General features: G+C 45.2%; 1 protein-coding gene across 1 annotated transcript in view; it reads right to left on the reverse strand.

Moving 5' to 3' along the window:
- The window catches only part of LOC129343880 (capping protein, Arp2/3 and myosin-I linker protein 2-like), a 77,582-nt gene that overhangs the window by 17,045 nt on the left and 37,054 nt on the right, over positions 1–23,483 (reverse strand). Inside the window, exons 23-27 of the mRNA XM_055000262.1 lie at positions 22,874–22,967; positions 22,445–22,540; positions 19,845–19,973; positions 11,750–11,816; positions 8,552–8,823 (exon numbers count right to left, since the gene is read on the reverse strand). Of these exons, the coding sequence (XP_054856237.1) occupies positions 8,552–8,823; positions 11,750–11,816; positions 19,845–19,973; positions 22,445–22,540; positions 22,874–22,967 (658 nt within the window). The remainder of the gene's footprint in view (positions 1–8,551; positions 8,824–11,749; positions 11,817–19,844; positions 19,974–22,444; positions 22,541–22,873; positions 22,968–23,483) is intronic.

The raw sequence follows: 23,483 nt of genomic DNA on the forward strand, positions 1-23,483 counted from the left end.
TCTTTCTCCACACTGGCAGAAGCACGGTGGCACATTGCTCCAAGACGTGCGGCACCCTACCTGAACAAGACTGGCAGCAGTTTTCCAGGGGATCAAGGTCTTTCGCGTCAGCTCCTCCCTGATCCTTTTAGCTGGAGACTAAACCTGGGACCTTCTGCATGCAGAGTGGATGCTCTGCCACCGAACTAAGAACCCACTCCCACGTGTAGCTCTGCAGAAAGATGTCGGGAACTCTCCTGGGGCCCTGACAATGCCTGTTCCCAGCGCGCACGAGAGGCTTTGGCTCTGCTTATGAATTTCAAGACCTCCCCCCGCCTTAAAGCCAGCTGGATGGCCCAGCTTAGCCTGAGCTCATCTCAGCTTGGAGGGTAAGCATGGCCAGCCATGGGAAACCTCCGGGGAAGACTGGGGGAAGGCAATGGGAAGCCGCCCCTGCTCCTCTCTCGCCTGGAACACCCAGGGGGAAGGTGTTGCCACGAGTTGCTTATGACGACTCTTCTTAAGCCGCCTCGACAGGACAAAGTGTGCTGCAGGCCACCCGTGGGAATCAACACAGGGTTACCACCTGAATGGTTTTAAATGGGACTCCTTTGCTTCTCAGGCACTTCATTTTTAACCTCAGATTGTAAAGCTGGGCAATTTTAAATTTTGCATACAGTTTGGAGAACTTACATAATGAATTTTCAAAGGCTTTCACGGCCGGAGAACGATGGTTGTTGTGGGTTTTCCGGGCTGTATAGCCGTGGTCTTGGCATTGTAGTTCCTGACGTTTCGCCAGCAGCTGTGGCTGGCATCTTCAGAGGTGTAGCACCAAAAGACAGAGATCACTGTGACACTGAGAGATCTCTGTCTTTTGGTGCTACACCTCTGAAGATGCCAGCCACAGCTGCTGGCGAAACGTCAGGAACTACAATGCCAAGACCACGGCTTTACATAATGAATTGCCTGCATTCTGCAGGGGGTTGGACTAGATGACCCTGGAGGTCCTTTCCAACTCTGATTCTATGAATTGGGAGTAGTCAATCCTAGGAGTGATGGGGAATTAAAAGGCGTGCAGTTTCTATTTAGTAATATTTTTTTTAAATTATATTTTAAGTGTATTTGATTCTGTATAAGCCACCGAGAATCTCCACAGTTAGCAGGCAGGATAGAAATATTTTAATGACAACAATATCAACAGTTCATGAGCTTGCAGTCAGGCCTGGCTATTGCATGTAATAGTTGGTCACTGAGACCATTTGGCCACGGAGTTCAATCAAGGGTTGTCTGATATAGTACACAGCAACAACCTGCATCTTGCATCCAAGTAAACCACAGCTTATCTGCACTCACTAGCACAGTACTTGCCTAAATGCAAGAGCTTTCACACACCTATTTGCGGCATGCACATAAATTCAGCATACTCTTAAAAGAAAGGCAAGACCGAAAGGAGGAAAATATCCTCAAAAGACAACAGAGGCAAAGACAAGATCTAGTAGGTATGAAAGGCAGAACGACAAACCATAATCTGGAATATGTAGTTCAAGATATGATCTATATGTTCTTCATGTAACCTCAAGACGATAGTGTGAGAATCAGAAGAACAAGCGTGGATCTAGGATCTTGTCACTGTTCTGTTCCTCATTATTTTCTATTTTTTATATGCTTAGTTGTGGAAAGATCATTTGTTTGTGCCACTTGTTATCTTGTACTGTTCATATTATTAGTGGATTTGCAAATGCACTCTGGTAATTTTATTTGTATGTAATTTATCATTCCATGGTGTTATGTTCTCTTGAACTATCTTTTCCAGATTCAGTTTGTTACCTTTCATATCTACTAGGTCTTAGCTTTGCCTCTGTTGTCTTGTTTACCAGAAGAAAGCCCATTAAAATACTCTTACAAATTAAGTGTGTGTGTGAGAGCCAGGATGATACAATGGACAGTATGTCAGATTATGATCAGATCCCCACTTTGCCATGGAAGCTCTCTAGCTGACCTTGGGTCGGCCATTCTCTCTCCACTCAACACACCTAACAGAGTTGTTGTGAAGATAAAACCTGGGAGGGGGAGAATGATGTTGTAAGTCACTGTGGATCCCTACTGGGGAGAAAAGCAAGGTATAAAATATCAAAATAAATAAACAGGAAGAAGAAGAGTCTAACCAGATAGAATCAAGGGGGTTGCATATGGCAGGGGTAAGACAGTTGATGGAATCGTGGAAATGCTCACACGCATGGACACACGCACAATTGTGTACTCCCAGGCATGCATCTGCAAAGTGAGGTGTACTGAGCTTCTGGTAAAACACCATACACGGCTGAAAGTCTGCATTTGATTTGACTGCCTACAAATTGTGCTTACCTGAAACAAAGTCAGTTTATTCCCATACTAAATTAGTTAATCCCTTATGCTGGTGCAACAGATGGCAGAGAATCAGTGGACACAGAATGGCAAAAGAACTTTGACCTGCCTCAGCCCAGTCGTTCCCAATGTCTACTCATATTGTTTACGGCCTGCCGTCTCACAGCTTTACCAGTTATAAGGAACTGGCCTTATCAAAGGTTGCTCAATGCTTTGATGCTGGAGAACGTTGCCTTGCACAATCCATAGCTAAGACCTTCTTTTTGTAACAGGAGGAGATTGATAGTGTGCTCCTAAGCAGATTTATGCCCTTCTAAGCCCATTGACTTCAATGGACTTAGTGCAAACCTAAGTAGAGTTACACCCATCTGACAGCTGCCATTCATAGCAGAACTGATTGCCCCGCCCTCACTCTCACTAGTTATAATAGCAGCATTTCAAGGGTTCTTCACCCTTCCTCTGCACACTTGGAAGTCCCTTGTAAAAGAACTGAAGTTACTAAGCAATGTGGACAAGCGTCTGCTGAATTGCACTACATGAGATGTGCCTTGTGCAATTGAAATGCAGTCCAGAGATCAGCCACACTCTGAAAGGACAATTTCCCCCAATCTGTTTCCATTTATAAATGTCTTTTGTTAAGAAATCTGTCAGCTCCGACATTCGGCTGGCTGCATCCTCACTGTTTCCTCTGCCAAAATGAGCAGAACTTTGGGTGCAAAGCAGCAACCTTCTTTTCCTCTTCCTCTCCCACCCTTAATCCCAAGCAATATCTTCTTCTCCCATCCCTATGATGCTTTTGGGTATGCAGGCACATGGAGGAATGCACACATGTTCATCTGCCAAGCAGAAGGTTTCTGGCCAAAGGCTAAGCAGCTGGTCTCCTTTCCAAGCTTCTCAACACAAGAACCGCCTACTCTGGTCCACACCAAGGACTTCTCTCATCCAACATGCTGCTTACAAGAGCCAACCAAATCCCTCTCAGAAGCTCACAAGACATCTACTGTTTCTTGCTCCAAGCACATTACAAAAAGAGGTATACTGCCTTCAAATAACTCCACAGAGGCTTTGTTTCCAAGCTGCTTTGAGCTACTGTGATTGGGCAGGAAAGGTGGGATATAAAGGTTTTACTAAATAAGTATACAGGGTGCATCTTGCTGCCATGGTGAACCCAGCTCATGGTGATGAATGTCTTAAAATAATATCACCTTATTTGGGCCACTCTTGGTGGTGAAGAGTGCCTTCAAGTCATAGCTGACTTATGGTGACCCCTAGTGGGGTTTTTATGGCAAGAGAATAACAGAGGTGGCTGGCCATTGCCTGCCTTTGCAACCCGCGTCTTCATTGGATGTCTCCCATCCAATTAGTAACAAAGGCCAACCCTGCTTAGCTTCTGAGATCTTATGGGATCAGGCTCACCTGGGCTATCCAGGTCAAGTCAGGTCACTCTTGAACTACTTGCAAATCATCTCCCTGAAATCACCCTGGATAGTCAGCTCTTGTTGCTAGTGCTGAGAAGAGAGGAATCAAGAGAAGGAAATAGGACTTTCCCCCCCGTTCTTGACTTGACAAACCACATCAGAACCATCAACTCCAACCTCTTCGTGCAGGGCAAAAAGAGAGCTTGCATTGAAAAGCATATCACTTTGATATTAAGTGTTATAATCTTCAGTGATTGCACCCCTGCAACAGTCTATAACTGTTGGGTTGTCATCTATATGCACACCGACACACAGAGGGGAGGTGCCAGTACATTGTATTTAATGTTATTTTACATAATTACACCTTGCTTTTCTCCCAAGTGGGGACCCAGAGTGGCTTACAACACTGTTCTCCCTTCCTTCGTTTTATCCTTACAACAACCACCTTGCGAGACAGGCTGGGCTGACAGGGTATGACTGGCCCAAGGGCATCTAGTGAGATTCCATCGTGGAGTGGGGGATTCAACCCTGGGTCTCCAGAACCTAGCTCAATACTCTGACCACACTGGCCACATTTCCCATGCTCATTTTCCACATGCAGATAATAGAGTGCCCTGAGGGCTCAGTCCCCCTGAAACCCTGACCCCCCCCTTTGAGGGGGTAACAGCCAGAAGTTGTACTGAAAGTTGTTCAGGGGGCTGATTCACAACTGGGCTTTAGTTTAGAGCAGTGGGTAGCCAGCTGTTCCATTGCTGATGGTGCTTTTTTCCAGTGCAAGGAGACTTCCCCTGACTTAGGAGGTTCAAAGAGCATCTTGCAGGAGAGGAAGGCTGCTTCCATCTGAAAAAAGAGCCCACGCCAGCAGAATGGATCTGTGTCCAACCCAGTAAGTGCATTACCTGCGGTCTTTGTTTGTGTACAATTCAAGAGGAAAGTGTCACCTAATCGCTCACTTGTGTGAAATGCAGCAGCATCCAAGGCGCAAGCTCCACTGAATTTATTTTCTAAATAACTGTGCTTTGATCTGCATAGAGCTTCGTAGGCACTTTCGCAAACTCATTTCTAATCTTCAGAATTTGTGCCAACGTTCAAACACAGACAGTATGGCTAATTTAACATAGCAATTAAGAATTATTTGGTGCAGCATCTCTTGTCTGAAACTTAGCGAAGCCATAAAGAACCTTTGGCGGGCCTTAGGCAACTTGCTGCCTCTCAGCCCCACCCCACCCCCCATAAGCAGTGCGATAAAACTGACCTGCCTTACAAGGTTGTTGTGAAGATTACAGGGATACAGCAAAGTGGTTTATGTAATTACAAAACATATTTTTCTGTAAATACAGTCATTTGTGTGTTAGACTAGGACTGATGGAATTTGGATTCAAATTCCCAATTCAGCAGCAAAGTTCATTGTGTAACCTTCGTCCAAACATTCTGTCTCATCACAGAGTTGTCAGGAGAATAAAATGCAAGAGAGAAGAACCCTGAATACCTCCCTTGTGGGAAAAGTGACATAACAATCTCACAAAGGGGATAGCTTGTGTGTAGGCATTTCAGGATATGTAACTGGAGGGGGCAGGATAGGAAAGGTTCTATTCTCCGTCCTTTGCGCAAAACAGCAGGTCAGAACAGCTCTCTGTTCCTTGCAAAATCTCCCTCGGCAAAGCATTGTGTCTGCAGGCTTTGCTCCAGGATTGCCAACTCCAGGTTGGGAAATTACTGGAGATTTGGGGGTGGAGCCTAGGGGAGGTAGATTTTAGGGAGGGACCTTAGGGTATAATTCCATAGAACCCACCCTGCAAAGCAGCCATTCTCTCCAGGGGAATTGATCCCAGTAGTCCAGGGATCAGGTGTAATTCTGGGAGATCTCCAGGCTCCACCTGGATATTGGCAAGCACATCTTCATGTCACCAGGCAGTGTCCCTGGCATGGCATAAGGGGAAGCCTGCAGGCCCCACTCACAGGCCCACAGGAGGGTAAGCCATTGTTTTGACAGGGATTAAATGAGCCCGTTGGAATTCAGGGAGGCTAGTTTTTATACCCCTAGAGTTTTCAAGGCCAGCCTCCTCCGGGTCCTCCTATCTGCTGCTTCCTTGGGAAGTCACCTTTGCTAAACCCAATTAATTACCTCCTTCCTCATCACTTTTGGGAAGAAAGGGTTTCACAAAAAGCAAAGCCTTCGGTGCATTTTTCCCGAGCTCAACCTCCCCCCTGCCATCACTTCTGCTGTAGAGGAAGGCTGCCTCCCTGTGCTATCAGTATGAACATGAGTGGGAGGCCTGTATTCAATCCCACCATCAATTCTATTTGTTATTGCTATGCAGATATTTATAAACATGCTTTTCTCTCCAATGCCCCCCCCCCCCGCCATGGTTCTCCTCTTCAGTGTAATCCGCCCTGAGCCTGCTGGAAATGTGGGGAGGGTGGAATAAAAATCGAAAATAAAATAAATAAATAAATAACAACCCTGTGAAATAGGTTAGGCTGAGAGCGTGTGACTGGCCCCAGACACACAGCCAATTTCCACGGCAGAATGGAGCTTTGAATCTGGGTCTCCCAGATCCTAGTTGACAACTCTAATCACTATACCATGCTCTCTCTCTAAGGTTCTGCTGAACTGATTCTCCCCCTTCACCCCTCCCCTTAGTTCTTCGTAGGTTTCCACTTGTAAAAATATGAATTAACACAGCAAGGTTACAATTCACCACTGCCTCATCCGGAAAGTTTGCACATGGGGAGAGGCTTGTGCGGTTTCCCTGTTGCTGTTGTGGCTGCTGACACAGGACAGCAGAAATGGGGCTTCAACGTGGTAGGTTTCTATGCAGTTTCCCTGCCCCAGTCTCACCAACGGCAGCCATTCCCCTTCCCTCAGGCTACTGGGGCTTTTTCAGCTTTTTTTGTTTAAATCAGCAATTGAATATTGTTATATAGATATAAGATCTTAACAAGATGTGTAACACATTCTTCAAACTTTCAGCTTTTATTTAAAAAGAGTAAGTCTCTAGCCTGTTCTGTTGCAGAGATGTGTCTTTCCCCTTATAGCTCTGCAATCGAAAGGGCTAGACACTTTTTTTAAAAAAAGGAGAATTCATGGGACCTGTTATACATATTGTTATAATGTTAGATCAATATAATAATATTCAAACACTGATTTTTTTTCCTTTTAAAAAAGGCCTTGTGGCAGACAGAACAGCCCCCACAAGGACAGTGTCGGGTAAAAAGGCTTGCTCGGACAGGAAAATTTAAATTTTCCCTCCTGCACAAAAACTATCCAGGCTTTACTGTGATCTTTCCCAAAACTTTGCAGAAAAGGAGGATTGAGAAAGATCAGGGGAAAGCCAGAGAAGCCTCACGAGGAGGTGTACAAATGCACCACAATGTTGTGCGGATGGGTGGGGGGAACTCCACTTCCCAACAGCATTGAACCCAGGGTAGATAACCTTTGTGGAAATGGCCTCAATCTGTGTTTTGAAGATTTTGAGGCCAGGGAGAAGCCTAATCAGAGTATTTACAACATTCCAACAAGGTACAGTTTGTGTTGGCTCCACCCAATGATCACCTAGGTTGGTTGGCTGAAAAGTGGTGGTGGGAAATTAGGATTGGCAACTCCACCTTTGGAAATTCCTGGAGGTTTGGGGGTGGTACCTGGGTGGGACAGAGTCTGGGAAGGGAGCTCAGTGTGAATGTAATACCACAGAGTCCACCCTCCAAAGCTGCCATTTCCTCCACGGGAACGGATCTCTGTATTCTGGAGATCAATTGTAATTCCAGAAGAACTCTAGGCTCCACCTGGAGGCTTGCAATTCTGTGGTCTGGGGTCCTCAAACTTCACTCAATAGACCTGCCTAGGCCTCCTTTGCAGACCGATACCAAAGGAATAGACATGGCCATTGCAGAGGCAACAAATTCCACTCCCCACTTAATACCTGCCAACGCATCACACTGATGCATGCACAATCTGGGCTTGCACATTGCTCATAGCTGGAATGTCCCCCAGACAAATTCAACTTGAGATAAACATTTATTTTCCTGTAGCCCTCAGCCATCTAGCTAGGTTGACCACAAAGCCTTTTTTAACTTCCCCTTGCATGTAGTCAAGGGGTTAAACTGTAATTCTATTAATGGACTCATTGACTGGCGAAAGGGTATCTCCTGGAGCATGCCATACCTCACCCTCCTTCTTACTGGAGAAACATCAGAATAAGGCCAAAAATGTTCCAAGGCCTTAACGCAGATTGTGCCACTAGGTCCTTGGAAGAAACAAACAGCCAATAGTTGGATTTCTTTTTAATTCCCCAGCTTTTCTAGAAGAGGCAGTAGACGGTTCATGCAGTAGATGGTATAACTTCCACCTCCGCCAAAAACCCTTTGAATAACCATACACATTTCACGAGAAAGCAAATGTATGCATGCAGATGGGTTCATATGAAATCTCCTCCCTCCAACACACTGCAGTTTTTCTGGATTGGGCACCACCAGGATTCCCCCCCCCTCCTTTCCCTGCAACACCCAGGAAATAAACAGAAGCAGCAAAGCTCCACTTTCAGCCCCCAAATGCTGCATCTCTCCTGATATATAAACAACCTTGTCCTCTACATAGCAGTGTCCAGTGCCTGGCTGACAAGCGCATAAGCTAACAGCTGCTGCTCTGTTCATTTCATCTTCCAAGGCTGCAATAAACAGCCAGGAAGACATTTGCCCATCACACAGACACAGCCCCCCTTAAGCCTCGTGCAAAAAAAAAAATAGAGAAAGACCCCAACACATCGGGGGGAAAGGAAGGGGAGCCTTACATTGGGCTTGCTTGGAGGTTGTCTGTTCCTGCGGTTGGGCCTGGGCCTGCCTCGGGTGTAATGCTCCAATTTCTCTCCCGCAGTCGGCAGGTCCATAAGGGATTGTGCGGGTGCAGGCTCTGCGTGAGGAAGCAGCCCGCTCCCAGCCTCAGCATCCTTTGTGGAGGCAGGGCGTGACTTGGCGGAGGAGGCACGGCTGAGTGACAGCACAGCCTGGGGAGTCCCGATCTTGTTATCTTCCGCCTCAACCTTCAAATCGAGTTCCAATAGACCTGGAAGGGAGAAGAAGCAGGCAGATTTGTTAGCCCGGGCTTGGCTCCCTGCTGCTAATGTGCTCAGGGCTCCGTGCGCCAATGGGGGAAAGCCTGCCTTGCCTTGCAAGGATGAGGAGGAGCAGCCAGCAGCCAGCGCATCCCCTCTTAGGAACTGCCTGGGCTGATCTTGCACAGCACAGATCCCTCATCCCCCTCCCCCAAGTCTCTGTGCGCACGCACACACACAGACACACTCACACACAGCCTTCATATAGGATGAAGAGCTGCAAGATTTTTTTCTTCTCTTCTGCAAGTCCAGTTCACGCTTCGAGGAAGGGCAGGTGGGGAAGCTTAGAGATTCCACAGCAGCCTGCACATTGAGCACACAGGGGTGGGTGGTTTGGCATACAGCCTGCTTTTGGATGCTTGTTTGGGTTTGTTATTTTTTTAGCAGTGCCAGGAGTCCCATAGATCAGTGGTCCCTGATCTCCCTTTTGCAAATAACTTAAAACTAAGACCTGCCCTGACTCTCCACACCCAGTGACCCACTTGAACGCATTAAGCTGAGGCAAACCATTGATTTATCAAACCCATTGCAAAGGGGGAGCTGTGTTCATCTCTCATAGTAAAAGTCTAGCGGCTCCTTAAAAACTAACAACATTTATTTCATTATGAGCTTTTGTGAGTACTTCTCACTTCCTCCAATATCCAGACTCAAAAAGTCAGCATGAAAGAACTGTTAGTCTTTAAAATGTCACAGGACTGGCATTTTATTTTGCTAACAAGGACAGCTTGGGCACAGGGTTTCCACTTTGGGCCACTTGGTCCTAGCTGTGAACAGTGCCTTTAGGCATCAGTCTGCCAGATATTTTCAACGGTCAGTCTAACCCAGGTTCCCACCGTCTCAATTACCATATTGTCCCAAATCAATCCCCCACCCCCATTATTCTTTGCTACTGTTACAATCCCACAGGACCTACATGAACCTCTTTTGCTCTTCCGGGTGAATAGCACTGAATGGTCACTAGGATGTCTTTAGGGATTGCCGCCACATAGCCAAACGCAAAAATAAGGTCAATATGGCTGATAGCCTCTGAAAACCACAGGGGAAACAAACCACCAGCCTTGATGTAATCTATTTCCGATGGCCATTTAGAATCCGGTACCTCCCATTGGCCATTCAGCATCTTGCTTTTTAGTGTGTTCCATCCCAACCTGTAGTCGTTCCCCCCCCCTCCCCCCAGACCTTTTCTTCGCTACAGCCTTCCTCTCTTCAACCCCTCTTCCTTCTGAGAGTGGCTGAAGGAGGAGGGAAAAAACCCATCAGCAAGGGGATTCTTCCTTCGGCATAGAACTGGCTGTGAAGAACTTCTGGGTGGTGATGGTAGATTTGTGTCACTTACAGTGAAATCCTAAGCAGAGTTACTCCAGTCTAAGAGTCTCTCTGCATGAGATATCTGACATGTGAGGAATACGTGTCAGGAGTTGCAATGTTAGACAGGAAGGGTAGTTTAAAAAGACAGAGCCAGCGGCAGGGCAAAGGCTTTGCTGGACACTGGAGCTGAGTGAAGGGGCTGTGAAATGCCAGAAGAGAAACTTCAGCCCATTATAACCTCTCCAGGTCCAAGCCTGGCTCTGGAAGGCAGCTCCAGCCCATTTCCATTCCTTGCTGCCCTCTGGTTGAGATCCCACACAGTCTTAGACTGGAGAGGTGAAATTGACAGAGCCTTCCAGGAGGGGAAGATGAAATTAACAAACCCTCTGAGGAGCAATCTCCACCTGCTCTGTCTTTTAAAACTCCGCTTCCTGGCCAACATTGTGTCTCCCTACACTTGACAAACACGTGCCAAGATATCTCATGTAGCGAGACTCTCTGCCCACTGATTTCAATGGGCTTAGACTAGAGTAACTCTGCTTAGGATTTCACTGCCAGTCTGATGAATGTTCTTTGGATTACCTCAGTCTGTGATCCACTATGATGTGTAGACAGTCAGTTTTGTGTAGTGATTAGGGTAGTGGTCCTCAACATTGCTGAGGTGATGTTTGAGAAAAGTGCCAACACAAAATGGCTACTATGGGAAGTGGGACCCATCACAAAATGGCTGGCATGAGAGACCATGACACAATGATGGGCGCTTCCAAGCCAAGTATTCTCCCGTGATGGGAAGCAGCTATTTCCAAATGGGTGTCCAGTACAGGTGATGTTTCCTGGGTTCTTTTGAACACCCTGTGCTTCAGTGAAGCAGAAGACATCCAAGAATGGCGTTTTTTCATTAGGGAAGAGGCAAGTGGGTGTCAGGAAACACATTGATGGGCACCGGGTCACCCATGGGCACATGTTGGCGACCATTGCTTTAGAGTGCTGGACTAGGCTTGGGGAGAAACAGGCTAAAATCTCTGCTTTCCATGAAAATTAACTGGGTGACCATGCAGTCTCTCAGTCTAACCTACCCCACAGGGTTGTTGTGAGGACACAGGAGAAAATAGGAAAGCTATGTCCTGAGCTCCTTGGAGGAAATAAAATTATGATTAATAAAAAACAGATTGTCATGCTAGAGATGCTATAACTGGAATGGGGAACATTGTTGCTGTGCAACAACGAGGCTTTTACAAGGATGTGGCACCTGATCCTCAGAATCACAAACACAGGAACCGACGTATGTTATGCCATGGGGCCATTTCATACATTTATAGCAATAAACACTGATTTGCGACCAAGCATATATTTGGCAGGGAACCTTTGTCAGTCCCAGCTCTCTGGGGAATACCTAAAGGGCATATGAGTTCTCTAACACGACTGTCACATTCATGGTAATTTTTATGTGTACACTTACAACAGTCTTTGGCATTCACCTAAAAACTGCAATGTGTAAAGAATGCTTCCCAGGCTGGGGATTTGTTGGTACTTCTTTGTATAACTCACTAGAGTATATTCAAGCCTTACTATTTAGTTTGAATGTTGGCAGAGTGCTCATGTGGAAGCTGTGTTTCCATGCGGCCGCCATCTTGTGCTGTGGAGAAAGGAGAATGCTATTTTAGGCCTTTCACTTGATTAAAGAACTCTTAGTAGATTAATCAAATTGATTTTAATTGATTAAATCTGCATACAATTGCTTACAAATAAAATAGTCTCAAAGGAAATATTTTTAGGTAGTGTACATACAGGCACACAAGGCACCAGAAGAGGAATTCTCTTATATATGAAAGATGAATGGGAATAAGTCTTCTTAGAAGAGGTATTCCATGTTGCATTCTGCTCTGAGCCCGTTTGCGAGGAAAGCGGATTAGAAATTTAATAAATAATAATAATAATACGAAGGTGTTAACATTCATGGATTCCTAAGACAGTTATCAAAATCAAGCAATTTTTAAAGATCTGCTGCGTGATTAACTGGGGGCAAAGCACCATTTTAACAAATCAAAACATTTGATTAATGAAGTAAATATTTCAGCCATAGGTACCTTAAAAGTGAGCTGAAGGTGGAGGCAGCCCTTTGGGGCAGCCAGGAGGAGGTAATATGGCAGCAGGGAAACAGACTACAGAAATGAGGGGGCGGGCTACTGTTTGCCATTAAACCACAACTCTATGTCACAGGTTCCTGCTTGGTGTGAATATACACTGCTGCCCAAGAACTTTTAGGGCACAACTTCACTACAAACGGGTCTCTGGACAGGCAGCATTAAAATAATCTAAATAAATAAATAGGAGTTTTATATTAGTTTAATGGTCATAGATCCAGAGGAGTTAGCCGTGTTAGTCTGTAGTAGCAAAATCAAAAAGAGTCCAGTAGCACCTTTAAGACTAACCAATTTTATTGTAGCATTCTTGAAAGCTTATGCTACAATAAAATTGGTTAGTCTTAAAGGTGCTACTGGACTCTTTTTGATTATATTAGTTTAATATTACTGTTTCTGCCCCAGAATCCTGAAAAGCATAGTTTACATGCTGAGAATTCTCTGTTGCTCTCCCCTCCTCAAAGAACAGCAGTTCCCTGGGAAGAGGGAATGATGATCAAACCATTTTCAGTAGCGTAGATGTGTTCTCAGACAGTTTCTAAAAAGCAGGAATGGAAATTTGTTTTGGAGCTAGTTGGTTACAGCTTCGTTAGAAGCTGCTAAGTTAAATCGGCACCAGGATTGTCCAGCAAATCTCTAGAGAAGGAAAAGGCAGTAAGGTCTACAGATGCAATTTAACTGTTGAACCAAGATAGGAAGCAGAGTTCACTGGTACATGTCAACAAACCAATTAGAAGCAAGTTCTGATGTTGCTCTTTCAGACAAGAGTATCAAGATATCACTGTCCCCAGCACTGTATGGCAATGCACAGTTAAATTAAGGGGAAAAAAACAAAACAGAACCACAGTGTATTGGGGCGGGAGGGATAAATTCCATCACTTTCCCCAAACGGATGCATTCAAAAAATTCAATAGAGTGACTAGCCTACAAAGGTTGCTTAGTCAGCCAGTTACTAAAGACAGATTCCTTTCCTATGGCTGCCATGCAGAAAGGAGAACAAATAATTTGAGGGTACATTTCTTGACACAAGAATGTCAAGGCAGAAAAAGTGGATCCCTATATGTGAGAAAGCTCCAAGATCCTGTCCAGAGTATTTAAAATGCCCCTGCAAAACCACAGCAGGAATATGCAACCCTGTTAATTCACAGAAGATCGAAAGCTCCGTACCTTCTGGTTTAGGAAGCCCTTCTGTTGGCTTCCGTGCCTCTTCAAGAAAGCAGGCCATTCTTCATTGTCCATCTGCAAATCCTCCTCATGTTTCAGAAGATCCTTTGCCTGAAATGGTAGCAGGTTATGTGAAAGACCTGTCACCAGAAACCCTGAAGAGCTGCTGCCCGTCAGAGTAGGAAATACGGGCCGCGACAGACCACGAGAAGGCAGCTTCACATACTCCAGTGTGCTTTGCAGTTGCAAGTCTGCACGGCTGGATGTCCTCACAAGTCAGGAAGGGCTCTCCCATCCTCGATCCCCGATCCCCGATCCCCGAGGAGGGAGGGATTAAGTTGTGACGATTAAGCCTACCCAAATAGCAAATCAAGGAAGTGCGGTGTAGTGGCTAGAGTTTCAGACTAGGACCTGGGAGTTCCTGTTCCAAATCCTTGCTCTGCTACAGAAGCTTGCTGGGTGACCTTGGGCCAGTCACACATTCTCAATCTAACCTACCTTGCATTGGGGAGAAAGGTAAGTAAAATAAAGGAATTGCTACCTATAAGACTCCTATGTAGGTCACCAATAGCCTTGCGTACCTATTTGTATCCTGCCGCCTCAGACTCACCAGCTTGTCCTGAACGCTTGCGAGCTCCTCCAGAGTCTTTTCAACAATACCTCTGGCCACAGCCTCAGTGACTGACCGCTTGAGCTCCCTATTGAAGAACAGAGACGGTGATTAACACAAGACAGAGCAAAATTGTGGTCCTTACAACAGTCTGTTGCCTGTGAAGCCTTTGTTTTCTGATAAATTGGCTAGCGTCTTTTTCACCTGGGGCTTTTTTTGCTAGTTCTGGCCCCATACACCATCAATGGATCCTCTGAGTTCTGTATGAATGGTCAAAATACCCTTTTCTTTTTTCAATTTTTTAAAAAAGATTTTATTTAAAAAAGAATATGTTAAAATAGAAAGTGCATAATAAAAGATTATACAAATACTAGATTGAAAATTGAGTTGAGACTTATACAACCTTATATAAACAGTAGTACATATAAAATTGTTTTAAGACTTGTACAAGCACTACACTTAAACTAATATTAAACTAATAAAGGGATACATTCAAAATTTGATATACCTAAACATAGTTGCATACTAGTTGTCCTTCCGTCTCCTTGGTTAGTTTCACCTCTACAAACTACAATATCAGCTTTGTCCTTATACTAAGTTGCATTAAAGTTAATTTCTACCTAAGTAGTCAAAGAAATCCTTCAATTTTTCCTAAAATTCGGCTATTGGTCTGTTATGTAGATAGGTAGTGAGTCTAGCCATTGATGCATATTCATGAATCTTATCTTTCCACTCTAACACATCCGGACAGGTATCTGTTTTCCATTTTGCTGCAAATAATACTCTTGCTGCTGTCACCATGTAACAGAAAAGATCTCCTTGTTCTTTTCTAACATTAGTTGGTAGGATATTTTCGGATTTAATTCAAATCTATGTTTGAAAATTTTCTGCATCTCTTCATGTATCTACCAGAGTATTCTGTCTTCAAACGGCTTCCCGGAGTTTTTTTACATTCTACATGGTGAAAGGCTGCATTCAATGAAGAACGAGTCTTTCCCCGGGTTTTCTATGGCTTTTCTCTCCGCACAGCATACATCAAAGTAAAGATGATTTTTCTGAAGTGCAGAATATTTCCTTTGGTGTAAGCCCTGGTCCCACTGTTTGCCTCCCTACATCCTGATTGGTCGAACGATTGGTAATTACTCCCCTTACTCCTCCACCACTCTCAGCAATTATCCTTTTTTAAAAATGTCATCATTATGTTTTGTGTGCACTCTAACCTCTACAATGAACCTCAGCAGTAAATTGTCCTCTGACAACACAACACAAGAAGATATCAGGATAACACTTTGTTTTTCCTGTTTTTTTAAAAAAATTAAACAACAACATTGCATTTTTTTATTTTTAGCAAAAAAACCCAAATGCTGCAATGGCCAACATAAAAAACTCTGCAGAGAGTCCTGAATCCCACTTAATATTTTAAAGTTTCCCTCCAGAACACCTCAGCCAATAATATGGCCTCCTCTAACATCCATGTTACAATGCTGTAATGCATGTACAACCCCCCCTCCCCCCAAAAAACCTCACACTGATGAAACTGCTGACGTGTCATCTTCCTCCAGAAAGCCCACATACGAGGCATTTTTCTAGTGCGGATATAAAAACCAGACACCGCTTCGATTCAACTCCCTCAAGTGTGGAATAAAAGGATCAAAACTGTATTGGGGCCAGAGCTGACGAGTAAGAGGATCTAATCCTCATCCACAGTAGTTGAGCATGTGGAAGAGACCAAGGATATGGAAACTGAAAAAAACCAAACCCAAACCAGGAGATACAAGTCCCGGGCTGCCTTGGCCATCTGATTCCTAAGGGGTAGGCAAAAAAGAGAGGTGAGAGAGCAGCTCAACCAGGAAGCCACGATGAATTCATCTTTGGACATTGGCTGGTTTCTTTATAGGAAGCAGCAAGAAAGCGCAGCTTGAAGCATTAAAGGGGGCTTGGTTTTTTTTCTGTAGGCTGCTACTACTAAACTACTTAATCCCAACACAGCAGGAGGTGTGGCCTCTCAATCCTGTCCTTTATCCACTCTTAAGAGCCAGTCTGCATGTTACAAAGTCCCCATGTTTATTGGCAGAAAACACAGGGAGTTTGCATCAAACACTGAATGGGAGTTTTAGGCCTCCCAGGCTTACATGTGCCGTTTTCTCCTCATGGATAGAAGTGGCTTCAGCCTTCTTTTCCCGGCACCATCTTCATAGTCTTAAACTGCCCCACAGAACCACTAGTGGCTCCATTTGTGAAATCTAGTTTCTTGTGTCACCAGGATTTTCCCCGAAAGTGACATTAATGCCATCGGCTTGATGGTGATTTTCTTTGTATTGTCAAAGGCTTTCACGGCCGGAGAACGATGGTTGTTGTGGGTTTTCCGGGCTGTATTGCCGTGGTCCTGGCATTGTAGTTCCTGACATTTTGCCACTGAGAGATGTCTGTCTTTTGGTGCTACACCTCTGAAGATGCCAGCCACAGCTGCTGGCGAAACGTCAGGAACTACAATGCCAAGACCACGGCAATACAGCCCGGAAAACCCACAACAACCATCGTGATTTTCTTTAGTTTTCTCCCACCGCTACTCCAAGCTATGGCAGGAAGAGCCAAGGGGAGGTCTCCTGCCATAGCAGAAGATCTGACCACACTGCTGCAGAGTCCGGAAAAAAGGCAGAAACTGCACCCAAAGTATTTCATAGACATTTCTCACATGTCCCAAAGAGGAATATACAAGTGACTTGAGGATTGGCAGGAAGCTGCTGCCATTTTCCAGGGGAACTTCCTGTGGCTCTTCTTTGAAATCATGTTGGGAACTTGCTTAATAAGTGTAAATAGCAGCTGATTTGGCTCAGCAGTGCAGTACAGAAAGGGAAGGGGTTACCCGTTTCCCTCTATGCCGTTCCCAGTCTCCTTGCATCATGAAGGTGCTATTTGCCCCACAAGGGGGAAAAGACCTGCATGGTGCCGCTTCACCCTCCCGGGGCAACTGGAAGACCCATTCAGAAGTGTTCCAACATGATATTACTCTTACACTACAAATATAACTTAGCCATATCCCACTTTAACTGCTACGGATTTCGTCCCCCAATTCCTGAAGATTTTTGTTTGGTGAGGTGCTGAGAATTCTCTCTGAGAGATTCCCCCACAGAACTACATGTCCAAGATTACCTTGGGGCAAGGGAATGCCTGTTAAAGTCTGCCCTGTGAATATGCCTCTGGGAGCATAAACAGCAGCCATAAATATTAATCCCCAGAGCAGAGCAGGCAAGAGACCGTTTCTGTGATGGAGACAGTTTTGCTGGCCCACAAGTCAAAGACAGCAGGGTTTGACACATGCAGTTTAAGCCCCAGAGGGCAAATGGTGCTCACGGAAGAACAACTAGGACAATTCAAGGAAACCCACCTCCCCCCACCTGGCTCCCTCTTGTGAAGCTTTATGACATGCAAGCTGAAACTCAAGGAGAAACCCAACCTGCGGGCAAAGCCTCTTTCTCCTACTCCAAAGTCAAATGCAGAGAAATGAGCAGGCTGGCTCCAATGTCTGCTTTGAAACAAGTAGTCTTTTTTACCCAGTTGCAAAGAACAAGGTTAACTCGTCACCTACATTCGTTTGCTGTCCACTTCTATCAGCCACTGGTCCAGGAGGACTGTCTCAGGTACGCTGTGGATCAGGTGGTCCCGAAAGCTGCTTTTCTGCAGGAGTTTTGGGCACAAACGCTGCACGGTGTCCAATGTGGTCTGTACAAGGGCCTGCAAAGGATGTACAAAGAGAGACAGGCGTGGCAGGAGAAGGATTTTGAGGGCTGCAAGCTGGTTATTCTTGCCTGTAATAGAACCAGTAACCCAGAAATGCATAGTAGGAAGCATTCGCTGCAGGGTCCCTAACCCAGGGGACCTGCTTGACTGCATTTCTTTAAAGAAAATCCAAATTTTGGCTAACATTATTATGGAAACATTAATTCAGCTTCTCAGAGTTGTAAGAAGGGGCAAGCATACATAGTACTGGACAGGGGTCATTTAGTAGAAAAAGAGCTGGAGGAACTCATTAGCATATGCCACACCTCTTGCCATTGCTGGAAGTGTCATTAGTATAACTGATTTGCATAGGCCACACACCCTGACATCACCTATTCTGGCTGTTTTGGACCCAATCCTGGCCATTCAGGGCTGAAATTGCGCCCAAAATGGCAAAAAGGGGCTGAAAATGGCTGAAAAGGGGCCCAAAATTGTCAGGATCGGGCCACTGATGAGCACCACCACCCATCAGAGGCCCGATCCAGGCCGTTTCGACCCCAATCCAGGCTGAAACAGGCCCAAAATGGCTGAGAGTCAGGTGGGTGGGGCCACCTGCCATGTGACCTCTTTGGGGAACTGCCGGAACTGTGTTCCTGCGCGTTCCCTCTCGAAATGAGCCCTGGTACTGGAGCCCCATGCCTCATCAGAGCAGACTGTGTGTTCTCAGGCTTATCTCTGGATGGAAACATTCTTCTTAAAGAAAAAGCAGGGCTTCTTCACAGTGGTGATTTCTGTGGCAAACACCAAATGTCATGTTTATGTGGTGCAAGACAACAGACTTTATATACACAAACGCCATGCCTGTTTGGGTAACAAACCCCAGAGGGTTAGACCTACCTGGATTTCCCTGCTGCTTGTTCGAGAAACTTCCTCAGTGAAGCTTTCTGGCTTGAGCTGAAGCTTGCCATTCTGGTACGGGATGCTTCCTGTCTCATACAAAAAGGGTAAAACCTGTTGTAGGAAAGACAAACATCTAAAGGTTTTGCTTTTATTTTATGTGAGAGGCTTACCTACGTTTGTGCTTATAAAGCAAAGACAGGGAACCGTTGTTTGTAAACAGGCAACAGTTAAAAGACACCCCAGATCCAGGGCCTGTGGACTATTTTTCATCAATATAGGTTGGTTTATTAGGGTTGCCAACCTCCAGGTGGTGGCTGGGGATCTTCCAGAATTACAGCTGATCCCCAGGCTATATAGAAAATGGCTGCTGTAGAGGGTAGACTCAATGGCATTTGCTGAGATCCCTCTCCTCTCTAAACCCTGCTGTCCTCAGGCTCCACCCCCAAAATCTTCAGGAATCTCCCAACCCAGTGCTGCCAACCCTCAGATTAAGGGCCAAGCTACAAGTGACGAATGACACTTGCCTGGCAAGTGAACAGATTCACGTGTATTCCTCCCTGTTCACTTGCCATTCACTAGCACTCCACTTGGAGCACAAGTGAATGGCAAATGAACAGGGAGGAATACACGTGAGTCTGTTCACTTGCCAGGCAAGCATAATTCGTCACCTGTAGTCTCCTCAGATTCAGAGGAGACCATAAAACAGCTAACAATTATGGGTCTCCATAGTTAAAAACCTTGGTAATGAGAAAAGTTTTGGCTTGATGTCTAAACGAAGGTAAGAGAGGTGGCCAAAGGCAAAGTGTCACCCCTGAAAAGCCCCCCCCCAAAGTTTTAGCTCTGATGACTTGAGAGCCAAGCTACAAGTGACGCCTGACACAGGTTGGACACTTGTCAGCTTCCCTCAAGTTTTGATGGGAAATGTAGGCATCCTGGTCTTGCAGCTGTAATGGAGAGCCAAGCTGTAAAACCAGGACGCCTGCATTTCCCATCAAAACTTGAGGGAAGCTGACAAGTGTCCAACCTGTGTCAGGCGTCACTTGTAGCTTGGCTCTTAGGTCCAGAACAGGAGAAGTGCTGAATGGAAAGACATACAACAACATGGGACACTGAAGGGAGAGAAACTCACGCTGAGGGCAAGATCTGCATCCTCCATGGCTTCCTCTGCCCAGCGGATGTCAGCTTTAACCTCCACATCTTGGACAGAGCTGAGCATTGCAATGTTCTCCTGCACAGACTGGCACGCATGCTTCACAGCCTAGAACAGGAAGCCGGAGATCACCAGAAGGTGGGTGGATTTACCAGGGTTCCAGCCCTACCTCAGTGATACGCTTTGCATGGTACAGACTGAAACCAGTTTGAAAAATGCTGAATGACCTTTAAAAAAAAAACACCCTCCTTTGAGACTATTTGGTTGTGGTGGCTTAGGGATGCCTAGTCCTTTTGCAGAGCAACCATTTCCAGGGTTTCTTGCTTAGGAGCCCCAGCCATTCCAGCAGGATGGAAATGGGCTTACAAGCATTCCTGACGCAGCCTCATCCCATCCGTGCCTCTTTCGCTCTACTCGAAACCAGTCCTCTCTCCTGTGGAAAATGCAACATGCTGCATGAGAGCTCTCTAGACAGAAAGGGCTCTGGAGGTAACCGATGGCACTTACTCTTCAGACTGAGTTAGGGAGGATGAAACAGATGGTGCATGCAAAGGGGGGGCGGCGGCGGCAGCTATGGCTCAGTGGCAGAGCTGATTATTTGTGCATGGAAGGTGCCAATTTCAACCCCTGGCATCCCCAGTTAAAGCTGCTCTGGGAAAAGGTATATCTGAAGCTCTCAAGCAGACACTATCACTTACTTCTTCAAAACATGTAGATACCACCTCTTCAGAGAACTGCTTGAGGCAGGTCACAATATAAAACAAGATAAAATAATTTTTTTTAAAAAAATAAAATCATTAAAATTCTCAATCATTAACAGCCCAAGTCAATAAAAACTCAGAAACACAAAACATTTGGCAGCCTAAATGATTCTCATAAAACAGCCCTCAGACTAGAAGAAGTGGATTGTAAAGTGCAATTAAAAAGGGTCTGGTGATAGGAAGTGGTGAATTTATGCCTTGAAAAGTCAATTGTATAGTCCGTTTTTAAGGATTAGGAGAAGTTGTGCTGATATGCAGGAATTTCAAAAAGAGGGTACTATCTTAGAACAAAATTTGGCAGCAAAAGGTAAGAGATATGTTGGCAAAATCTCCAGGAGGATCAAAATATGCATTTCTAAATTTAAAAAGTAACATTCATTGTTAAAAAACTCTCTCTCACACATGTTCCACTGGTCCCAACAGTTTTAGAGCATAACCATTATCCCACAGACTTTGTATTGAGCTAATAGGCAGATTAGCTCATCATAATGACTGGATTTTATTGGGGCGGGGGAGAAAAGAGGCAGAATGGATTTTGAGACTGAAAAGTCTGGTCCCTTATGGGTTAAATGAAAGTTTAGATTTGCTACCAGCAGATACGAAATAAGAACTGTTCTTCTTTTTGAAACCCAATTGCTGTGGGAAAGTACTGGCAATCCTATTCCACAGGTTAACTACATTCTATTTTTTAACCCGTGTGTATTTCTGAGACTAGCCTGTAGCTTTTGTTTAAGAATCATGTTCTAATAATGTGCATTTTGTAATATGCTTTCTCAAAATGGACCTGTGAGGAAGCTGGCATTGATTTATTCAATATGCACCAGCTTCTGGCTATGGGGACATCAGCGTATCAACTATATTTCTTACATGCTTGGCTACCGCTGTGTTTTAAAATTGGTTTTTAAATGCAAGTTTTAGGTGATTCCCATGCCTATTATTCTTGAGATTTCTTTATATTTATTTAATTTTACAGATCCCCCTGACAAAGCAGAAGAGAAGCATCCAGGGGATGGTCAAGTAAATTATTCTTCTCAGTGCACCAATTCGTTCTTTTGCTTTTCCTTGATGTGGTTACCGATGCGGCTCTCTTTCCCCCTCATTTTTCAAGCCATTCTTTGTGCAATTTCTGGGCCTGGCATGCAGATGGGGCTGTGCATGTCCCTGATGTAACTTGGAGGCACAAGACCTCTTGGAGTGATCTATGCTTCCATAAAAAGCATGAGAATATGGCTTGTAGCCAGAGAAGAGATTTTGGCCCTGAATGGGCTATTCATTCGGTCTAGTTCCTACATCCATTCAAGCACTGCATTTTGTCCTCCCCACAGTGTCCCCCCCCTTTATTTATTTATTTATTTAAAATTTCTATTCCGCCCTTCCCACGGGTGGGCTCAGGGTGGATAACAACATATTAAAATACAAAATGCAATAAAAAACAACATATTAAAATACAATAAAATCCATACACATTTAAAACAGGATGGTGGACATCCTTCACAGGAAGGGTTAAGATTTTATACACCCCCCTTTTTTTCTTCTGGCTGGCAGAGGCCCAGCCTCAGCCATATGCCTAGCGGAACAACTCTGTCTTGCAGGCCCGGGGAATGACAGTAGGTCCTGTTCCACCAGGTGGGAGCCAGGACCGAAAAGGCCCTGGCTCTAGTCGAGGCTAAGCGGGCCTCCTTGGGGGCCAGGGACCACCCACAGCTGTTTGTCCCCTGATCGGAGTGGGGAGAGACGGTCCCGTAGATACGCTGGTCCCAGTCCGCACAGGGCCCTTGAAAAAGAGAGGAAAGCAAACAGGGTCCCCAAAGTTCCCACCTGTTCTGAAGAGCTGGCTGTGCTCTCTGACTGTAACTGCAGTTTCTCCTTGGGGAAGGTTTCTTGCATCTGATTTCTTGTGAGATAAGATTGTATCTGCAGAACATAAAGAGACATGATTGACAGAACCTGCTCCCCAAAATTACTCTGAACACATCAGAGTACATACACCATGCCCAGAGGCACCCTTCGGGTTCCAAGGTAGAGAGTGCCCTCAAGTCATAGCTGACTTATAGTGACCCCTACTGGGGTTTTTATGGCAAGAGACTAACAGAGGTGGTTTGCCATTGCCTGCCTCTGCAACCCTGGTCTTCGTTGGAGGTCTCCCATCCAATTACTAACCAAGGCTGACCCTGCTTAGCTTCCGAGATCTAATGAGATCAAGCTCACCTGGGCTAAATTCCTAACTTGCACTCCCCCTCGCTTTACCTTGTGTACAACCTCCTCAACTTTCTCTGGATGGCTTCGGTAAGCCTGGGCAACATCAGTCACTGGCAAAGGCATGACTTTTAGGGTGAAATTCCTAAGGAACAGATAGATTTTGTTAGTTCTGCAGTTACTCCTTTGGCTACATATCAGCTACCAGGCTCAATTCAAGATACTGGCTATCACACATACAAAGTTTTTCAAAGCCTTAGTCCATCTTATCAATGGGACTGCCTCTCTTCCTGTGTTCCACCTTGGCATTTTTGCTCATCTGAATAGGGCTTCCTGCAGGTGCCACCTTGCACATGGGCAAAATCAACAGCTGCCCTAAGGAACTGGGCATTCTCTGTGGTGTCCCGCACATTAAGGAGCAGCCTACCTGAAGAGGTCAAGAAAGCTCCCACTCTCCTGGCTTTCTGCAAACTATGCAAACTGAATTATTCAGGAGGGCTTTTTTACTTAGATAGGAGGGCTGTACTGTAAGGAAGTGGTTTCAAAGAGATGTAAAAAGATAGGGACTATAGACTTTACTACTATGCACTGTCTGTTGCTGTAAATATGATCCTACTGGCTAGTTTCTGTGCTGTTTAATGTCAGTTTTAGAATTGCTTAT

The sequence above is a fragment of the Eublepharis macularius genome, chromosome 16, assembly GCF_028583425.1.
Source record: "Eublepharis macularius isolate TG4126 chromosome 16, MPM_Emac_v1.0, whole genome shotgun sequence".
Taxonomy (NCBI): Eukaryota; Metazoa; Chordata; class Lepidosauria; order Squamata; family Eublepharidae; genus Eublepharis; species Eublepharis macularius.